This window comes from Heloderma suspectum, chromosome 1 (assembly GCF_057233095.1).
Source record: "Heloderma suspectum isolate Gila_16-S chromosome 1, 16-S_ref, whole genome shotgun sequence".
NCBI classification, from domain to species: Eukaryota; Metazoa; Chordata; class Lepidosauria; order Squamata; family Helodermatidae; genus Heloderma; species Heloderma suspectum.
Genome location: NC_139458.1, coordinates 335,105,323 through 335,127,500, shown reverse-complemented (window position 1 = coordinate 335,127,500; position 22,178 = coordinate 335,105,323). Strand labels below are relative to the sequence as shown.

At 43.6% G+C, this 22,178-nt stretch overlaps 1 protein-coding gene across 11 annotated transcripts in view; it reads right to left on the bottom strand.

Moving 5' to 3' along the window:
• L3MBTL3 (L3MBTL histone methyl-lysine binding protein 3) overlaps positions 1-22,178 on the bottom strand; it is a 107,416-nt gene that overhangs the window by 75,647 nt on the left and 9,591 nt on the right. For 9 of the 11 annotated variants that reach the window (XM_084827499.1, XM_084827493.1, XM_084827492.1 and 6 more), the window contains exon 2: positions 11,063-11,174. In XM_084827499.1, the coding sequence (XP_084683625.1) occupies positions 11,063-11,164 (102 nt within the window). In that variant the 5' untranslated portion in view covers positions 11,165-11,174. Of the gene's footprint in view, positions 1-11,062; positions 11,175-15,425; positions 16,153-22,178 lie in introns of those variants that run through there. The other 2 variants (XM_084827500.1, XM_084827495.1) reach the window with 2 other exon arrangements.

The window sequence follows — 22,178 nt, the reverse complement described above, 5'->3', positions numbered from 1 at the left end:
CTTGTGCTGTTGGAAAAGAGTGTTTGCTATGATCAGCATGTTCTCTTGGCAAAACTCTATTAGCCTTTGTCCTGCTTCATTTTGTACACCAAGGCCATGCTTACCTGTTATCCTGGTGATTTCTTGACTTCCTACTTTAGCATTCCAATCCCCTATGATGAAAAGGACATCTTGGTGTTGGTGTTAGTTTTAGAAGGTGTTGTAGGTCTTCATAGAACCGATCAACCTCAGCTTCTTCGGCATCAGTGATTGGGGCATAGACTTGAATTACTGTGATGTTGAATGGTTTGCCTTGGATTTGTACTGAGATCATTCTATCGTTTTTAAGATTGTACCCCAGTACTGCTTTTCCCACCCTTTTATTGACTATGAGTGCTACTCCATTTCTTCTAAGGGATTCTTGCCCACAGTAGTAGATATTATGGTCACCTGAATTAAATTTGCCCATGCTTGTCCATTTTAGTTCGCTGATTCCCAAGATGTCGATGTTCAGTCTTGCCATCTCATGTTTGACCACCTCCAGCTTACCTTGATTCATTGATCTTACATTCCAGGTTCCTAAACAATATTGTTCTTTACAGCATCGGATTTTCTTTTCACTACCAGACACATCCACAGCTGAGCGTCCTTTCAGCTTTGGCCCAACTGCTTCACTCTTTCTGGCGCTACTTGGAAATTCCCTCTGCTCTTCCCCAGTAGTATATTGGACACCTTCCGACCTGAGGGGCTCATCTTCCGGCGTCATATCTTTTAGCCTTGTGATACGTTCCATGTGGTTTTCTTGGCCAGAATACTGGAGTGGGTTGCCATTTCCTTCTCCAGTGAACCACATTTTGTCCGAACTCTCTGCCATGACCTGTCCGTCTTGGGTGGCCCTGCACGGCTTATGGCTTCACTGAGTTATGCAAGCCCCTTTGCCACAACAAGGCAGAGATCCATGAAAGGGGGATAGTCTCTTACTTCTGCATAAAAAAGGCAGCCATCAGCACTGGATGGCACCTATAGTTCCTCACAGTCCCTCACTGCTTGCTCTGCTCTGGTGCCAACATATGCAGCCTTCTTGCTCTTTGCTAGCTGCGTTCACTGCATACATGTGTGATGCCTGCTGCAGCTGCTGTCTTTAAGGCACATTTCCCCAGTTCCCATGGCAGATATGCTGAGAGCTGTGTGTGTGAGTGTATGTCATTTATTTATATTTTATTTGTTCAGTTTATTAGTTGTCTTGTAATTTGTTCTCATGGCATCATCCAAGAGATCATAAAATTGATAAAATCAGGCAATTCACCTAAATACTTTTTAAAAAGAAGCAAAATATTAAAAACAATCAATTAAAAGCAAAGCAGAGAGACAAATCATACCAGGCATTACATAGCACAGAAATCTAAAAAATAATCCAAAGAGTTAAAGCCAGCTTAACACACATAACGACAACAAAAATATACAATGATTAAAAGGCCTGTGAGAATGAAAAGGTCTTTTGCCTGCTGCAGAAAAGCCATTAAAGTAGGTGCCAGGTGGATCTCTCTGGGGGACTGCTGCTGAGAAGGCTTGTTCTCATGGCCACCTGCTGTATCTCAGCATGTGAGAGCACTCAAAATAGGGCCTCTGTTGACAATCTCAGAGCTCAGGTAGGAATATATGGGAAGAAGCAATCTTCCAGATTCTGTGGTCCCAAGCTGTGAAGGACTTTGTAGGTTAAAACCAGCACTTCTAATTGGTCCCAGAAATCAACAATTTTGTAAGCATTCCAGTTATATCAACAGATTGTTTTTACACTACAAACTGAACCAACAATGTGGTGGCCAGAGCAACATCCCAAAACATAATATATCGTAAGTGCACTTGAATATTAATTGGATCAATGACGTAAATGTTTATTGTTGAGGCATTAATAGGTTTTTAAGCTTTTCCGACTACAAAAGGAATCATGATGTTCCCCACAAATCCACAACTCTAAAAAGGGTTTTTTTTATGCTGGCTATACTTTCATAAAGGACCAATGCCTGTAAATAACCTGTTATGGGAAAAGCAAGTCAACTTTTAGTACAGTCGCAGTTTTCTGAAATGTCCATTTCTGGCTCCCAGACTTTGGGGCCCTCTGCAAGTCACCCTCGGTGGGCTCCCTTCACTTGAAAGATGTGTGGCATGCAAAGTGATAATTCTTGGTAATTCCACTTCTGACTTCTTCGGGTGCTCCATTCAAAGAGAGAATGGCTGGTCTTAGGGACCACAGCAAATGCTTCCATTGCCACCCTCTGGAACCTGCCCTGGAAATTTTAAATAAGAATGATAGAAACAGGATAGACCAAAAGGATCTTAAAGCTAGCCTGTGCAATTTGAATCTCAGTTAAATCAACAGTTTGATCTAAAGCATATTGCTCCTGATGACTGAAGTAACTGAACTAAGCCACGCATTATAGGGTAAGCAAAATGTCTTTAGAGTCATGTCACCAACCATTCTAGCATTGTGGGATGGGCAATTTCTTCCTGACTCCAAGAGAAGACTAATGGAGACTTACTCTGTGAAGGATATTTATTATAAGTAGAAGATACTTACATTGAAATGCCAGTCCTTTGAAACTTTTTCTTCTAATCTTTCATAAAAGACCAGAGACTACATTTCTCATTTTTAATGTTGAGTGTTGTGTTATTTATAGCAAGCAATTTTACACTTTGCCTTGAGCCATTTTTCTAGTTTGAAGATTGTATGCAAGAAAATTGCAGTTCTTGTGGACTTGTTCATTATCCAGTTTGTTGTTAACATTCTACACTGTGGTTTGTTTCAAAATGCAAATTATTAATAAAATATACAAATGAGAAGAAAAAAGAAAAGGCGGTGAAGCAAACTGGATGTTAGCATGGTAGACAATTGTAGTCTACTGCAGGGTTTCTGTGTCTGAAACTTTTCCATTTGGCTGGCTAAGCAGTATGTTCAAATCTGAAACACTTCAGTAGTGCTTCACAATTGCTGTGTGCTGTGCAGAGGACTAGAAGAGTTGATATCTACAAAGCTGAAGAGCAGATATAAATGTGAAGTACCCTGCTTTTTTGAATCACTCTGATGAGTGCACACAATCACCATCACCTCTGGATTCAAGTGCTTCCATCAAATTGGACAAGCTGCAATAATTTAAAATTGCTTCCTGGTGGAGTGGCAGTATATGGAATATTTTAGGCTTTTCTTTTTCTCAAGTGCCATATTTTCAAAGTGGAATTACAAGTATGCCTTGAATATTGTCATTGCATCTAAACAAGTGAATATATTAATTTTAAAAATCATCTTGAAAATAGAGGCAGCCTGGAATTATGTTCAGAAAGAGCACATGAAGAAGCTAATGGCCTGGTAGGGGTAGTCAGAGACAAATCTATCATCAAAACCATTTTGCTACTAACCACAAGTGGCTTAAGTTTTCCCACTTGTTTCCTTGGAAGCTGTATTTAATATCAGTCCCCTGGCAATTGATGGTGCCCTGGCATTGCCTAATAAATAGTTCTCTGAAGTTGATTTGAGGAAACAAACGCACTGATTCATTTTTGGGATTAGCATGAGAAGAGTGGGTGAAGGAAAAGCATTGGGGAAAGAAATGCCTCCGTAGGACGTGAGCAAAATAAGGTTTGTGAAATATGACCCTGGGCAGTGCAGCCCCTTGTGACACAGCCCTTTTGGGGCCTTAGGATCTGCTATAGAGGACTGAAGGCTTTGGTTCCGAGGAGATTTTGGGGTTGTGTGGGTGGCTGTTGAACTGTAGGTTAGCATGTCTGAATCCAGAACATTTTCTGCAGGTTGGTTTGTTAACCACCCTGAACAACCCTACAACAAACGATGGGTTCTCAAGGTTGCTTATTCGAGAAAAATAAGCGACACTTCATGGTTAACAAGCCACCCTGAAAATGTCCTGGGTTCAGACAACACACTAACCCATGTTTCAACAAATAACCCACGGTTCAACAACAACCGACACTCAGCCACTGAGTGTGGGTTAGTGTGTTGTGTGAACCCAGTCATTCTGGAGAGCTGTTTGAAGAGATTCAGAAAAGAGAGACAGGAGCCCTGTTCAGGCATTCTATATCTATAGAAAGTAAATGCATGAGAAGGGGGAGTGCTCTAGTTCCGCTAGTTTATTTTATTTATTACATATCTATACCACCCAATAATAGAAGTTCTAAAATGACAAAGTACAGAATAAAAACATTTAAAAGCTTAAAACTACAGTATAAAAGTACAACCAGAATAAAACCTAGCAGCACTGCAGAGATTTAAAATACAGTAACCGATTTAAAACAGCAAAGTTAAAAGACTATAATGCTAAAATGCTGGGAAAATAAAAAGGTCTTCACCTGGCATCTGTAAGACTACAACCCAATACTCTCGTGTGCCACACCAGAAAAGGCCCTCTTCCTGATAACCACCCACCTCACTTCATTTGGCAGGGGCTCCTGGAGAAGGACCCATGAAAATGATCTTAGGATCTGGGTAGGTACATATGGGAGGAGACAATCCTTCAGATAACCTGGCCCCAAGCTGTTTAGGGATTTGAATGTTAATACCAGCACTTTGAATTGGGTCTGAAAATGGACTGGCAGCCAGGGCAGTTGGAAAAGTACCGGTGAAATGTGATCTCGTTGACCAGTCCCTGTTAACAGTCTTGCTGCCCTATTTTGGCCCAGCTGAAGTTTCTGGACCATTTTCAAAGGCATATAATGCAAAGACGTATAATGCATTACAGTAATCCAGATGATTGGTTATCAGAGCATGGATAGCTATAGCTAGGCCATCTCTGTCCAGATAAGGGTGTAGTTGGTATATCAGCCTAAGCTGATAAAAATGTGCTCCATGCCACTGAGTCCACCTGTGCTTCAAGTGACAGTTCTGGGTCCAAGAACACCCCCAAGCTACGAACTTGATCCTTTAGGGGGAATTCAGCCTCCTTCAGAACAGGATGAAAATCACCTAACAGGCAGACAAACCACCCACTAACAATACCTCCGTCTTGCCTGAATTGAATCTCAGTTTAGTTAAAAACACCTTGAAGGCACCAAGTCGGGGAAGGCCAGCCTATGTGAACTCTCTTAATAGACACACTGGAATGATAATAGCAAGGGCGTTTTGTGTCTGAACAATCACCCTGAAGTGATGTCACTTAATCAAACCTAACCTGAGCGTCTGGTATAGATTCAGAGCGATACTAGATGTGATGTTAAATGTGTCTTTCCATCTAATGTGTGGTTAAAAAAAGGAAATAGTATCAGGTAGGGGGGTGTTGGGGAGCTAATAATCATTGGGATCACAGCAGGTGTGGAGAGGAAATGTAACCTTTCCCTGCTGTGGTCTTGAGGAAAATCCGTCCTCTGAAGCTGATATTTGCTTTCAGGGGAAATTTGCCCAAAGTGCATCCCTCATTCTACAAATACATCTACATACATCTACATACATTAGCATTAGCATTAGTATTAGCATTCTCATCTCATTCTATAAATACATACATGTTGTTATTGAAGTTGCCATCAGTGTAAATGGCAGTTGATGAAGTTTAAGAGGACAGGTCCCTGCTTATCTAAAACTAAACACAGGAAACAACAGAGGAAGGGAAAGGAGTCTATGTACTTGCCTTTGACCCCTTCATGGATCACTGCCTTGTTGTGGCGAAGGGGCTTGCGTAACTCAGTGAAGCCATAAGCTATGCCGTGCAGGGCCACGCAAGACGGACAGGTCATGGCAGAGAGTTCTGACAAAATGTGGTCCACTGGAGAAGGAAATGGCAACCCACTCCAGTATTCTGGCCAAGAAAACCCCATGGAACGTATCACAAGGCTAAAAGATATGATGCCGGAAGATGAGCCCCTCAGGTCGGAAGGTGTCCAATATGCTACTTGGGAAGAGCAGAGGGTATTTCCAAGTAGCGCCAGAAAGAGTGAAGCGGCTGGGCCAAACCCGAAAGGACACTCAGCTGTGGATGTGTCTGGTGGTGAAAAGAAAATCCGATGCTGTAAAGAACAATATTGTTTAGGAACCTGGAATGTCAGATCAATGAATCAAGGTAAGCTGGAGGTGGTCAAACATGAGATGGCAAGATTGAACATCGACATCTTGGGAATCAGCGAACTAAAATGGACAAGCATGGGCGAATTTAATTCAGGTGACTATCATATCTACTATTGTGGGCAAGAATCCCTTAGAAGAAATGGAGTAGCACTCATAGTCAACAAAAGGGTGGGAAAAGCAGTACTGGGGTACAGTCTTAAAAATGATAGAATGATCTCAGTACGAATCCAAGGCAAACCATTCAACATCACAGTAATTCAAGTCTATGCCCCAACCACTGAGGCCGAAGAAGCTGAGGTTGATCGGTTCTATGAAGACCTACAACACCTTCTAGAACTAACACCAAAAAAAGATGTCCTCTTCATCATAGGGGATTGGAATGCTAAAGTAGGAAGTCAAGAAATCACCGGGATAACAGGCAGGCATGGCCTTGGTGTACAAAATGAAGCAGGACAAAAGCTAATAGAGTTTTGCCAAGAGAACATGCTGATCATAGCAAACACTCTTTTCCAACAGCACAAGAGGCGACTCTACACATGGACATCACCAGATGGTCAATATCGAAATCAGATTGATTATGTCCTTTGCAGCCAAAGATGGAGAAGCTCCATACAGTCAGTAAAAACAAGACCTGGAGCTGACTGTGGCTCAGATCATGAGCTGCTTCTTGCAAAATTTCGGCTTAAATTGAAGAACGTCGGGAAAACCACTAAACCGTTCAGGTATGACCTAAATCATATCCCTGATGAATATACAGTGGAGGTGAGGAATAGATTTCAGGGATTAGACCTGATTGACAGAGTGCCTGAGGAACTATGGACGGAGGTCCGTAACATTGTTCAGGAGGCAGCAACGAAATCCATCCCAAAGAAAAAGAAATGCAAGAAAGCAAAGTGGCTGTCTGATGAGACTTTACAAGTAGCTCATGAAAGAAGGGAAGCGAAAAGCAAGGGAGAAAGGGGAAGATATACCCAACTGAATGCAGAGTTCCAGAGAATAGCAAGGAGAGACAAGAAGGCCTTCTTAAATGAACAATGCAAAGAAATCGAGGAAAACAACAGAATGGGAAAGACTAGAGATCTCTTCAAGAAAATTGGAGATCTCAAGGGAACGTTTTGTGCAAAGACGGGCATGATAAAGGACAAAGAAGGCAGGGACCTCACAGAAGCAGATGAGATTAAGAAGAGGTGGAAAGAATACACAGAAGAACTATACAGGAAAGATCTGAATGTCCCTGATAGCCATGATAGTGCGGTCACTGAACTTGAGCCGGACATCCTCGAGAGTGAAGTCAAGTGGGCCTTAGGAAGCATTAGTAACAACAAAGCTAGCGGAGATGACAGTATTCCAGCTGAGCTATTTAAAATCCTAAAAGATGATGCTGTTAAAGTGCTGCATTCAATATGCCAACAAATTTGGAACACTCAACAGTGGCCACAAGACTGGAAAAGGTCAGTTTACATTCCAATTCCAAAGAAGGGCAACGCCAAAGAGTGTTCAAACTACCGCACAATTGCGCTCATTTCACATGCCAGCAAGGTGATGCTCAAAATCCTACAAGCTAGGCTTCAGCAGTATGCGAACCGAGAACTACCGGAAGTACAAGCTGGGTTTAGAAGAGGCAGAGGAACTAGAGATCAAATCGCCAACATTCGCTGCATCATGGAGAAAGCAAGAGAATTCCAGAAAAACGTCTATTTCTGCTTCATTGACTACGCTAAAGCCTTTGATTGTGTGGATCACAACAAACTGTGGCAAATTCTTAAAGTGATGGGAGTACCAGACCACCTTACCTGTCTCCTGAGAAACCTGTACGAGGGTCAAGAAGCAACAGTAAGAACCAGACATGGAACAAACGATTGGTTCAAAATTGGGAAAGGAGTACGACAAGGCTGCATATTGTCACCCTGCTTATTTAACTTATATGCAGAGTACATCATGAGAAATGCCGGGTTGGATGAATCAGAGGTCGGAATTAAGATTGCTGGGAGAATTATCAACAACCTCCGATATGCAGACGATACCACCCTAATGGCAGAAAGTGAAGAGGATCTCAAGAGCCTCTTGTTGAGGGTGAAAGAGGAGAGTGCAAAAGCTGGTTTGAAACTCAACATTAAAAAAACGAAGATCATGGCATCTGGCCCCATCACTTCCTGGCATATAGAAGGGGAAGAAATGGAAGCAGTGACAGATTTTACTTTCTTGGGCTCCAAGATCACCGCAGACGGTGACTGTAGCCATGAAATTAAAAGACGCTTGCTCCTTGGGAGGAAAGCTATGGCCAACCTAGACAGCATAGTAAGAAGCAGAGACATCACCTTGCCGACAAAGGTCCGTCTAATCAAAGCTATGGTTTTCCCAGTAGCAACATATGGGAAGAGCTGGACTATAAGGAAGGCTGAGCGCTGAAGAATTGATGTTTTCGAATTGTGGTGCTGGAGAAGACTCTTACGAGTGCCCTGGACTGCAAGGAGGTCAAATCAGTCAATCCTAAAGGAAATCAACCCTGAGTGCTCATTGAAAGGACAGATACTGAAGCTGAAGCTCAAATATTTTGGCCACCTAACGCAAAGAGAAAACTCTCTGGAAAAGACCCTGATGCTGGGAAAGATTGAAGGCAAAAGGAGAAGGGGGTGGCAGAGGATAAGATGGCTAGATAGCATCACCGATGCAATGAATATGAACTTGAGCACACTCCGGGAGAGAGCAGAGGACAGGAAGGCCTGGCGTGCTATGGTCCATGGGGTCACGAAGAGTCGCACACGACTTAACGACTGAACAACAAGAGACTATCCATGAATTGAAGAGGTTAAGTTTTAGTGTGTGTGTGGGGGGGGGGGTAGCTTTTGGTCTAAACAAAAATATTCCTTAGAGAAATAGAAGATTAATAATAAAATATTCTGAAGGATGTTTGCAGCTATATTGATCCCTGTTCTAGTGGAAGCCTCAAGTTAGTCATCACACTGAGAGCTGATCTTTAAAATGCATTAGAAGGGCAAAAGGGTGGGTTAAAGAAGAGATGTTGATCACCTGGATGGGTAGCAGGGGAAGGGAGAGGAGAGAAACAAGGGCTTTTATGTTAAAAATGTGCACCTCCTCAACCAGCCTGAGGAGTTACTCTCTGACTGGTTAAAAAAAAAAAAAATCCAATGCATCTCCCTGCCTAGAGAGTTGGTATGTGAGCGTAAGAGAGATACATTATCTGTGATCCTATGAATGTATATTGAGAAGTAAATCCTGCTGAGTTCAATGGGACTTACTTCCAGGTAAATATGCATAGGACTGCACTCTAAAAAGGGAAGAGAGAGAGAATGAAGGTCAGGGAATAGATCAAAGCATTGCAGATATAGAGTAGCATGATGCTGGGATGTTTTATCATGTTTAAAGGCCACATTTAATTTACCTGAGTTAAACTTTCAGGCAAAACTTTCCCATTGAATTGCTACCCTACCCATAGCAGTGGGCAGGGCAGTTGCTATAGTGGTTACAGTGTAGGATTAGGACTGATGAGACCACCCAGGTTCACGTCTTCACACAGCCACATAGAACTCTTTGTTGGAACTGCTTAGTAAGTAACTCCTGGTTGTATCTTTGTGCATACAGAAATAAACATGAAAAAAACTATTTTTCTATTACTTTGTTGCCTCTGGTCAGAAAGCACAGCTGCTAGATATTTTTTTTTAATTTCTCCTTTTGTTTTTTTGGTTCTACATGACTGAGGTGAGCACTACACTCATCCAATAGCTGATCAGATTGCCTGTAAAGATCTCTGCTGGGTTGGAAAGGTTGGTGGGAAATTTTATCCCATGAAAAAGAGATCCAGTGCTTAATGTGATTAATGGCTTATCCCTAATAGTTATTTTCAATTGTAGGTACTGTTCCTATTTGGTGACCAGTTCAAGAAAGTGATGCTAGGGGCTTTTGTTTTGTCCCATGACAATCATGTTATGGACTGCCACAAGGTTCTGTTTGTCCCCCATGCTATTCAACATATACACAAAATGACTGGCAGAGATAATGGGCTAAATATGGGCAAATACACTCACACTCAGTCCAGTCAAGACAGAGGAACTGTAGTTGGATGATTTGATGGACTTAAGAGGCAGCGTTCAACCTGTTCTAGGCAGCATGCACTCCTGCTAAAGGATCAGTTCCACAGCTTGGGGGTGCTGTTGGATAAAGCCCTTACTTTGGATACCCAAGTGACCTCTATGGCACTAAACACCTTTTAACACCTTAGTTTGGTAGGCCAGCTATGGCCCATCTTGGAGAGATAGTCTTGCCACAGTTAGCCATGCCCTCATAACATCAAGTCTTAATTACTGCCAACTGCTGTACATGGAGTTGCCCTTAAACTATTTAGAAACTGCACTTGGTTCAAAATATAGTGGCCTGATTGTTAACTAGTACTGGCCATTTGGAACATGTTTTGCCAGTACTGAAAGCTGTTCACTGTCTTCCCATTTGTTTGAAGGTGCTGCACTGATCTTTTGAGTCCTACATAACTTGGGACAAGAGCATTTGAAATACATTCTACCATATGAAGCTGCCCATTCATTAAAACTTGCACCAGAGCCCCTGCTCCAGGTGCCACCATGGGCAGAAGTGAGGTGGGTGAAAACTGGAGACAGGGCCTTTTCAGTGGTGGGACCCCAGTTGTGGAATGCTGTCCCTGAGGCTACTAAGCTAACACAGGCTTTATTATCTTTTCAGTGTCAGATTATTTTTGTCATATCATTTCACTGTTGCTTTTACATCATTAATTGCTGTTTTTATTGTTTATTGTTTTACAGTTAATATTTTGCTATGGTTTATTTAATTCATTTTTAAACCGTTTTATTATTTTTTCTGTAAGTCACTTTGGCAATCTTTTGCTAAAAAGCACCCCCCAAATCCCTTAAACAAGCAAACAAATTTTTCCCTTTACACAACATTAAATAGTATTTCTCTATATGCCTGTTTCTGTCTCTGTGGTTACATTACTCTTTTCAAAACATATTTAAGATTACAAAATATTACCTTCAGATCACTTCCAGGCAAGGTACCAATTCCATCCTTCCAGTCCATTACACTAAATACATCAAAGTCTTGTCCATTTCCACTAGAACCTGGTTCATTCATGGTGCATATGCTGTAAAATAAAAAAGAAAGTATGACAGCGTTACCTCAACCCAATTCCACATTTTGACATTTCTCCAACACACCACACTTCACATAATTTTCACTAGTTATTTTGCCTGCCCTTCAATATTCATAATAACCTGTTGAAAATAATTCCAAAATCCAGTCAAGAAATATATTGTTAGGACCAGCTAAAACATCACAAAATAGTGGGCAACCTTTTGAGAGTGGTCCAGAATTTTTCATAAGGCTAGATGTTAAGCAACGTGGGGACAGAGAAGAGAAAAAAGCTGGCTTCTTGTGGAAGTCTTCATTTAATCAGTCTTGATAGGAAATGTAGGAGGAAAAAGCAAAGCATAATCATAGTTGTCTACTCAGAAGTAAGCCCCATTAAGTTCAATGGGGCTTATTTCCAGGTAAGCATGTTACGGATTGCAACCTTAACTGGATTAGATTTTGGGTGCTGACTAAGCTTTCAGGCTGCACCTAAGACAATACTATGATCACGCATTTTTGAAAATATAAAATCCAGCAGCTACCTGAATCTGTCTCTAGCCTCAATCAAAACACATCTGGTACAACACCTAAAATTAATGTCCAGCTTTACTAATGTAAAAACTGTTGTGTTTTCTCCCCAGGATACAATGTTTCAGAAGGCATTTCTGACAATTATACAAGCTCAATTAAGAGTTGATAAACATAATTTTCTTTCACGTAACCCCTGCTGGTCACATATGAGGGCCAAAACAGAGAATACTTTGAGGTCCAGGGACCCCAATCTGGATCTTAAAAGCCCCTCTACCCCCATGCTAGGGTCTCGATCTGAATCAGGCCCCCTGCACCCATTCTAGAGTAAACAATTTTTTAAAACACATAGCTGCTAGACACTGTCAGGGTGGAAACTGAGCCGATAGAACCCCAGAGCAGTTCTGATTCTGAGGAGGATCAGCAATCCGTGGGAGAGGAGCCAGCTCATCCCTCACAGGCACAGCAGCTGGCAGAGATTCCTCCTGCCGGCATTCCTAAGATAGTGATCCTAGCAGTGAGAAAGTGCGGGAACGGGGCTTGCTAGACGCTCGACGCAGACACAGGGAGCGACGAGCGATGGAGGGCGCGGAAAGGAGGCGTAGCGCCCATTTGGCATGCAAGCAACGGCCGCCTCCCATGGACCCAAGGGAAAGAGGGAGGATCTCTCCCTAGCCCATACGTTCTGGGTCTTCAAGTGACTCTCCTTCAAACAGGGATCAACTGCCTACTCAGAGCATAGGCTACTCTGCTGTTCCTTGCTTAGTCGCTGGTGATTAGCATCTGAAAGAGTCATTAAGTTGTAAAAGGATTAAAGCCTTGAAAAGAATCCTCTCGTCTGTGTCTTGAGTTGGCTATTGGAGTCTACTGAAAGAGGCCGCTAGGGTGCTCCTGACAGGTTTAAAGTAATATCTGTTTTGGTCCTGAGCTTTTACTCACTTGAACAAGCATGTGGGAGCCAGGAACTCACAGATCATCGCAACAACTTCCCATGATTTCAGAGGCTGAAAATTCTACCTTTAACTTACAGAAGCTGCAACAGCCAAGGTCTGTGAGCTTCCAGCTCACATGTTATGGTTGGTCACATGTACCCCCCACTAATAAATGGGCCAGAAGGAACTCCTTTCCCCAGCTTCAAGATAAAACCACATGAATCAGCTCTTTAGAGAAAGAATATTAAGAGCACAGAATTATGTTTGCTTCACTCTAGTGACATGTTCTCCCAGGAACCTACCAGGGAGTAAGCCCCAATAAACACAGTAGGTCTTGCTTCCAAATAAATATGCCAAAGAACAAGATCTATTCTTTCCCCTCCCTTTTTTTAAAAAGAGGATTATATTCAATAGAGCTAAGGTGTATTAAAGTTAGACACAGCTAACTTAACCATTACTTTCAATAGGTCTTCATGACAGCTAACGTGAGCTGGATCAAAATGTTGTCTTTAAATGCCCTTACCTTCTGCAACAGTCTCTCAAATCAGTTAAAAGCAGCTCTACCCATATAACCAACATGTAACTAGTCTTCCATTTTTATTCAATATAGAAATTATGTTGCCCTTACAGCATTTTCAGACTATCAGTTTATAACAAATCAGGCAATAGTTGCTGATTGAGGATCTAGATCAGTCTTCCCCAACCTGATACCCTCCAGATGTGTTGGACTGTAACATCTATAATTCCAGTTTGGAGAAGGCTGATCTAGATTACACATTTCTCCTTGGCTAGAAGGGCCACTGTAATATGAAGTGCTGTCTGGAATATGGTTCTGTGTCACTTGTACCTACTCATAGTGCAAATAACATCATTCCCATTTGTTATGATCCTCCTAACAGCATCTCTGAGCCTCCCAAGAGAAAACTTGCATAAGAAACTGAATAGTTTTAAGGCAAATGGGGGAAAACGTGTTTATCTGTCTTTCTATCCTGTCACACCAAGGCTATCACCCCCAGTCAATTATCTGTGATTGGGACATGCAGAACTACCCTACAAAGGCTAAAATGGCATAGGGGAGCACATTAAACTAATTGTCTGGATCAATTTAGCACGTGAAACTGAAAAATACTTATATTTTTCTAGGAAAATAGCTGCTATTTATTGCTACCTTTACCCTTGCTTTCTTGTATACCCAAAAATTCTCAAATTTTGGGCCTAGATTTTCAAGACAGACAAGGCAAAAGAGTGACTCATCCTCTTTTACATTGAATGTATGCTACAATTACACTTCATAACCTAAATGCATATCAGTAGGAATGCACGGATTGTGTAAAATCTGTTCTATCTGCATTTAGTGGATTGTCAGGTACCTTTCATTCCACAGTCTGCCCATTGACGGAATCAGATTTTTTTTTTGTTCCTGAATTTGAGCAAATATGCATGAGCAAAAATGCACCAATTCCCCCCAAAATGCACAAGATCCCCCAAATGTGCATTTTCACACTTTAGCCTATGGGGAAATGTGCATTTTTTTGCTAGAGTTTTTCTTTGTTTTTTTCTTATTTTTTGATGACAAAGTTTGCACAAAATCGGGCAAGTTAGAAAACCAGTCCGCAAGTTGGCAGAATCTGCCTGACAGGGGAAAAGCCAGTCTGCTGTGGAACCCGCCAGTCAGATTCATCAAAACCCGAACTCACTTGGTTCCATTGCGGATTTCTCCGACATCCTTAGATATCACATACACATCCAATGCACACAGGTATGTTCTCTCTTATTCAACTGTATATGACATTATAAAAAATAAAAACCTGTTCAACATGAACTACTGCATATTTTTCTGCCATATGCATTATAAATGACAATTTCCAGCATAAACTGAACATTCCACATTACCAAAACAAAATTATCTTCATTTATAGACTCTATAAACAGGCTGTACAATATCCTTTGACAACTATGAGGCCTGCTTGCAGTGAAGGAGGCAAATTGTTGTAATAATCTAATCTACTTCTGTTGACATCCCCTCAAACAATACATTTCAATGGGAGCTGTTTGCATGCAAGATTATTAAAATGCAAAGATTGCCAATTCTAGACACATCAACCAAATCATGATATGGTCAATACAACAGAAGTAAATGCTCTTTATGAACTTACAAATAGCCTAGAACCCAAGAACAATAGTGTATAATGTGGCCAATGTGAGTAGCTTGGAGAAGCAAACTGGCAGCAGCATTCTGGACTCAAAAGGCCTGGTTCGCACATAATGAAAAGCCACTGTGGGTGAATTTTCCCGTGGGGTTTTTCATTGCAGCAGTAGCCACCATTTTGAATATTTAGGGTGCAGCAGGGACACACCGTAGCTTCTCATTACATGCAAACCCAGCAAGAGGCTCTGACTTGGATTCCTGCATTGAGCAGGGGGTTGGACTCGATGGTTTTATAGGCCCCTTCCAACCCTACTATTCTATGATTCTAAGAGTGGGTTCTTGGGGTGGTTCACAAGCCACCTACAACCCTAACATAGCCCATGAATTCTGCTGGCTTGTCAACCACTCCAACAACCCACCCTCACCAGATTTGCACATTGTTGTGAACTGCCCCGGGAGCCTCAGCTGTTGGGCAGTATAGAAATGTAATTAATTAATTAATAAACGAGAAGTCGCAGGGGCAGAGGCTTAGACTGGCAACCTGGCGCCCATGGTCAGCTGTGGCAAACATACAAACCAGGTCAAAGGAACTTCCAAATAATCAAAATGTGTGTGTGTCTCCAATAGAATGCACTGTATTACTCTATAAACTTACCCGTGTTTTATTATTACATTTATATCTCGCCTTTTTTCCTCTTGCAAGGCACCCAAGGTGGCTTACATGGTCCTCTTACTCTCCATTTTATCCTCACAACAACCCTGTGAGGTGGGTTAATGGAATCTATTGAAGGGATGATAAAAATGTGAAGAGGTTTTAAAATTACGCAGAAGCATGTTACTTTAGAATGCCTGCTGCCAAACAGCAATTATTACAATTCCTTCTTACAGTACCTGGTGGTGGGCTTGTTCCCACCCTGCTGGGAACTCTACTAATCCAGAAATCAGAGGGCAATGCCCTTATTAGAACCAACAAGAATGTCACAAAATATTGAGCAAGCTTTCAAGTTCTCCAGAATGGCTTTTTAGGCTGAATGTTAAGCACTGTCATTTGATATAATAATTAATGTAGGATAGAAGAAAAAACCTAACCACCTATGTTGTCTGTGTTTGTTTCATTGTGATATTTTACTACACAATGTGTTAGTTTCATTTTGAAGCTTGTATAGTTTTATTTTTTATTTTGTAAACCGCTTCAAACTTTGTGAGAAACAATACATTAAATATTTGCTAACTTTCATTTTCACAGCATATACAATATGAAAATATATACTATATTTTTCTGATAGCAACTGACATGACTCTACTTTTCCATACATATATTTCCAACATTTGGCTATTTCATGTAAGTGCTAGAGGGGAAATGTCAGATACATAGTATATCCAAAACACGAGAGCTGATTTTTAACACGTGCGCATGCGCACGCACACACATATATGTAACACATTGCCACAGAAATAATTGCCTTTACTAGCCTTCACATGTATCTTCTCTTATAGCCCATTGTATTTGACAAAAAAAGTATTATTTCCTTTTTGTGGGCTTGAATACATAGAAGATGAAAGAACTCAGAGATTTAGTTCTAAGCATTCCTCTAAAAAAGTGGTAAGAAAAACTAGATGATGAAAATATCTATAAATAGCAAATATCGTACAGATATAAAAAGAATGTAGAAACTAGAGAGCTATAACTGCTCTCTACCTGGTGATCCACCAGGTGGATCCTGAGCCTGCTTCTGCCCCCGCCAACAGGTACTTCAGGAAGGGCTGCCAGAGGCTGCTCGGGAAGGAGCCTGGGGGAAGGAGGACCAGCCAGCAGCTGCACCAGGTGGATCCTGAGCCTGCTTCTGCCCCCGCCAAACAGGTACTTCAGGCGGGGCTGCCAGAGGCAGCACCTCGGCATCGCACCAAGTGCAACGCTAAGTGAGCACTTAGTGTCGCACTTGGAGTCGCATGGAACAGGACCTGAAGACCCACCCACCTGCCTTTCCAGAGACACCAGCAGCCACAGATACCAGCAGCAAATAGCAGCAGCAGAGGGCAGCAGCTTTAAAGACGAGGGAGAAAGGGGCAAACGTGGACTTTATCTGCTCCTTCTTAGCTGCTGTTCTCTTTTATCTTTTATATTCTTTTAAACTGTTGTGCATTTTATATTCTAACATTTTAATATGTGCCTGGGAGGACTATTGGGCAACTCAGGGGGTCGGGGAGGTGCCACTATAACTGTGGTCAGGGGCAGGGGGAGGTATGGCGTTGGGGGATTAACAGGCCAGCTGAGGAGAAGAGGGGCTAGACACCTTACAGCTGTCCCCTCTTCTCGTTCTTCCTCCAACCTGATGGTTCCTGGCAGCCTTACCAGTCTGCCCTCGGGTCTGGTGCTGCTGCTGCTGAATGCCAGGTCGGCCCAAAATAAAATCTCCCTCACCCATGATTTGATTGTGGATGAGGGGGCTGACCTGGTATGTATTACTGAGACCTGGGTGGGGGAACTGGGAGGGGTCACCCTCTCCCAGCTTTGCCCTCCTGGGTACTCGGTACAGCACCAACACTGACTTGAGGGTCGGGGAGGGGGGGGTTGCTGTGGTCTATAGGAATTCAATCTCCCTCTCCAGGCTTCCTGCTCATTCGAGTGCAGATCTTGAGTGTTTGTACCTTGTGTTGGGTACCCGGGACAGATTAGGGATTCTGTTGGTGTACCGCCCACCCCGCTGCCCATCAGACTTCCTGCCTGAGCTGACGGAGGTGGTCTCGGACTTGGTGTTGAGGATCCCTAGGATGATGGTCCTGGGGGACCTCAACTTCCATGCCAAGGCCGCTGTATCCGGGGCAGCTCTCATGGCCGCCATGACAACCATGGGGCTGTCCCAACATGTCATCGGCCCAATGCATATAAAAGGACACACGCTTGCTCTGGTTTTCTTGACTGGGCAGGAGGATGGTGATCTGAAAGTGGAGGAATTAACATCTGTCCCTTTGTCATGGACAGATCACTTCCTGTTGAGGTTTAGACTCATGGCAGCCTTTCCCCTCTGCAAGGGTGGAGGACCTATTAAAATGGTCCGCCCCGGAGATTAATAGATTCTGATGGATTCCAGAGGGCTCTGGGGGATTTCCCTGCTGGTATGGCTGGTGCTCCTGTCGAAGCCCAGGTTGCTCTGTGGAATGCAGAGATGACTCGGGCGGTTGACATGATCGCGCCCAAGCGCCCTCTCCCTCTGAGCAGAGCCCGGCCAGCTCCGTGGTATATACCTGAGCTGAGGGCAATGAAGCAAGAGGGGAGACGGCTAGAACGCAGGTGGAGGAAAACTCGTGCTGAGTCTGACCGAACACAGGTAAGAGCCCACTATCAAGCCTACTCTGTGGCCGTGAGGGTGGCCAAGAGACAGTTCTTTTCCACCAGCATTGCATCTTCTCAGTGTCGTCCAGCGGAGATTTTCTGAGTGGTTTGCGGCCTGTTACATTCCGGGCCAGGGAGAGAGATGGTGGAACCCTCGGTAGCACGCTGTGACGAGTTTGCACGGCACTTTGAAGATTAAGTCGCTCAGGTTCGTCATGAATTGGACACCACCATTAATGCAGTTCCATTGGTAGAGGCGTTCAGAGCACCGTCTGGTCCAGTTTTATTGGATGAGTTTCAGTTACTGAGGCCTGAGCATGCAGACAAGGTGCTTGGCCAAGTCTGATCGACCACTTTTGTGCTTGACCCTTGCCCTTCATGGCTTATTAAATCAAACAAGGAGGGGATGTCTGGCTGGGTCCAGGAGGTTGTAAATTCCTCCTTGAGAGAGGGAGTGGTGCCTGATGCTTTAAAAGAGGTGGTAATTAGACCACTCCTGAAAAAGCCTAACCTGGACCCAGAGGATGTTAACAATTATAGGCCAGTGGCCAACATCCCCTTCCTGGGCAAGGTGCTTGAGCGGGTGGTTGTAGGACAGCTCCAGGCACTCTTGAATGAAACGGATTATCTAGATCCATTTCAATCGGGCTTCAGGCTTGGTTTTGGAACGGAAACTGCCTTGGTCACCCTGTGGGATGACCTCTGCCGGGAGAGGGACAGGGGGAGTGCGACCCTGTTGATTCTCCTGGACCTCTCAGCGGCTTTCGATACCATCAACCATGGTATCCTTCTGGATAGGTTGACTGGGTTGGGAGTTGGAGGCACTGCACTACAGTGGTTTTGCTCCTACTTGGATGGCCGTTTCCAGAAGGTGGTGCTGGGGGATTATTGCTCTGTGCCATGGCAATTGTGCCATGGGGTTCCACAGGGCTCTATTTTATCCCCCATGCTGTTTAACATCTACATGAAACCGCTGGAGGAGGTTATCTGGAGGTGTGGGTTGAGGTGCCATCAATATGCGGATGACACCCAGCTCTACCTCTCTTTCTCATCAAAACCAGATGAAGCAGTGGCTGTTCTGAATCAGTGCCTGGGCACAGTAATGGACTGGATGAGGGCCAATAAACTGAAACTCAATCCAGACAAGACAGAGGTACTGTTAGTGGGTGGTTCGTCTGCCCGGCTAGGTGATATTCAACCTGTTCTGGAGGGGGCTGCACTCCCCCTAAAGGATCAGGTTCATAGTTTGGGGGTGCTCTTGGATCCAGAACTTAGAGATGTACGAAAGTCACTTACCTTGAACGAAATTTGATTCGCGGTGGAGGGGAGGCGCTCTGTCCCTCCCCCCGAATTTCTGGCGGTGGGGAGGCGCGCCGTCCCTCCCCCCGAAATTCTGGCTGGGGGGGGGAGGCGCTCTGTCCCTCCCCCCCGAAATTCTGGCCAAGGGGGGAGGCACTCCGTCCCTCCCCCCTGAAATTCTGGCCGGGGGGGAGGCGCTCCATCCCGCCACCCTCAAATCCTGGCCGGCCGGGCCGCAAATGGCGGCGGCCGTAGCCGCTGCCGTTTGCGTCCCTGCAGCCAGCCATGGTAGGCTATGTAAATGTTTACATAGCCTATCATGGTATTTTTTAAAAATCTAGAAGCCGCCACCGCCGAACCGCCGCTGGAGCTGCCGCCACCAGGAGGATTCGCCCAAGGTAAGTCCCGTCGCGGGGGGCGGGGCAGCAGACCGTTTTGCCACCAATTTCAGGGGGCCGAATGCGCTGGCATTCGGCCTCCCCGAGATTCGTGGCGAAATTATCTGACATCCCTACCAGAACTGTTACTTGAGGCACAGGTGAACTCAGTGGCACAGAGCACTTTTTATCAGCTTAGGCTGGTATATCAACTACGCCCTTATCTGGACAGAGATAGCCTAGCTACAGTTATCCATGCTCTGATAACTTCTTGTCTGGATTATTGCAATGCGTTATACGTGGGGCTGCCTTTGAAAACGGTCCGGAAACTTCAGCTGGTCCAAAATAGGGCAGCAAGGTTGTTAACAGGGACTGGCCTGCGAGCTCATATTACGCCGGTACTTTTCCAGCTGCACTGGCTGCCAGTCCATTTCCGGGCCTGATTCAAAGTGCTGGTGTTAACATTCAAAGCCCTTAACGGCTTGGGGCCAGGTTACCTGAAGGATCGCCTCCTCCCATATGTGCCTGCCCGGACCTTAAGATCATCCTCAGAAGCCCTTCTCCATGAGCCCCTGCCAAAGGAAGTGAGGCGGGTGGCTACTAGGAGGAGGGCTTTTTCTGCTGTGGCACCCCGGCTCTGGAATGAGCTCCCTAGTGAGGTTCGCCTGGCACCGACATTGTATTCCTTTCAGCGCCAGGTGAAGACCTTTTTATTTTCCCAGGCATTTTAGCTTTCTAAACTTTTAGCTTTGCTGTTTTAAATCTGTATTTTAAACTCCTGCACTGCTGCTAGGTTTTATTGTGGTTGTATTGTTATATTGTGGTTTTAATGTTCTATATATTTTAAATTGTTTTATTGTGTGTTTGGTTTTAATTTTTGTGAACCGCCCAGAGAGCTTCGGCTATTGGGCGGTATAGAAATGAAATACATACATACATACATACATACTGTGGCTGCAATTGTACAGTCAGGATGTGTGTGTTGCTATAGTCAATGGAACATATAAGATTGCAGCCTACACATAAAATGCCACAATACCTGATGGAGCGCTTCTCCTGACATGACCCTACCCGTACACTATGCTCAACATCTAAGGCCCTCCTCCAGCTGCCTACTCTGAGGGAAGCTGGGAAGACAGTGACAAGGGAGAGGGCCTTCTCGGTGGTGGCCCCCAAATTATGGAATGATCTCCCTGACGAGGCCCACCTGGAGCCAACATTGTTATCTTTTTGGCGCCAGATTAAGACCTTTCTCTTCTCCCAGACATTTCGCAGCATATGATAAGTTTTAATTGATCCTGGAATGGTGTACGGTTATGGCTGTCTGCTTTGAGATTGCTTGTTGAAGTTGTTTTAGATATATGTTCTTGTATATTGTTCCGTTTGTGTTTTTTTTTATGGAATTGGCTTTTAAAATCTGTATATTGTATTTTTAAATGTTTTAATCTTTGTAAAGATTTGTAAAGATTAAAAAGAGCTTTGGCTATTGGGCGGTATAGAAATGTAATTAATAAATGAATGAATGAATGAATGAAATATATTAGCAGCAGAAGCATTTTGTTCTTTAAATTCTTAATACACTGGTTTCCCAGGAATGTTCTGTGTTGATTTATGAACAATCATAAAAAATTACGTGAAATGCAGTCCATCAGGAATAAGTATAGAAAAAGCAAGACTGTCCCCAAATTTAGAATATGGAACTTTAGGACATTTCAGTACATGTAATTTAAAATCCAAGAATCTGATTCCAAACTTATTGAAATCACTAGGAGCAATCCAGAAAAAGCTGGGCATTCATAAAGGTCAGTTTACAAATACATGTTCATCATACAATGACTACATCGAGTAATGACTTGCATGTGTGAAACAGCCAACTCATTTCAAACAAATGCAGAGTTTCCATGTTACTTGATATCACCTCAAACAATATATTTCACTTTACTTGTTCAGCTGTGAGACATAGGGCTTCCTGGAGGAGAAGGCTATCCTGGTGGAGAAGGCTATCAATTGCTACTAGTCCTGATGGCTCTATGTTACCTCCAGTATCAGAGGCAGTATGCCTATGTACACCAGTTGCTGGGAACATGGGAAGGAGGGGGCTGTTGCACTCACGTCCTACTTGTGGGTTTCCCACAGGCAGCTGGTTGGCCACTGTGTGGACTACATGCTGGACTAGATGGACCCTTGGTCTGATCCAGCATGGCTCTTCTTATGTCGATGGATGGAGGGTCCTGGATGTCTTAACGCTTACAAATCAGATAATATTTTATGGTTATAGCATGACAAACTAGCGGACTTTCTCAAAATCTCTGTATTTTAATTAATGAATCCTATAGCAGCTTCCTACAAAGATCACCAATGTGGATTGGAACAACTAATCCAGGCTCCAAAAACACAC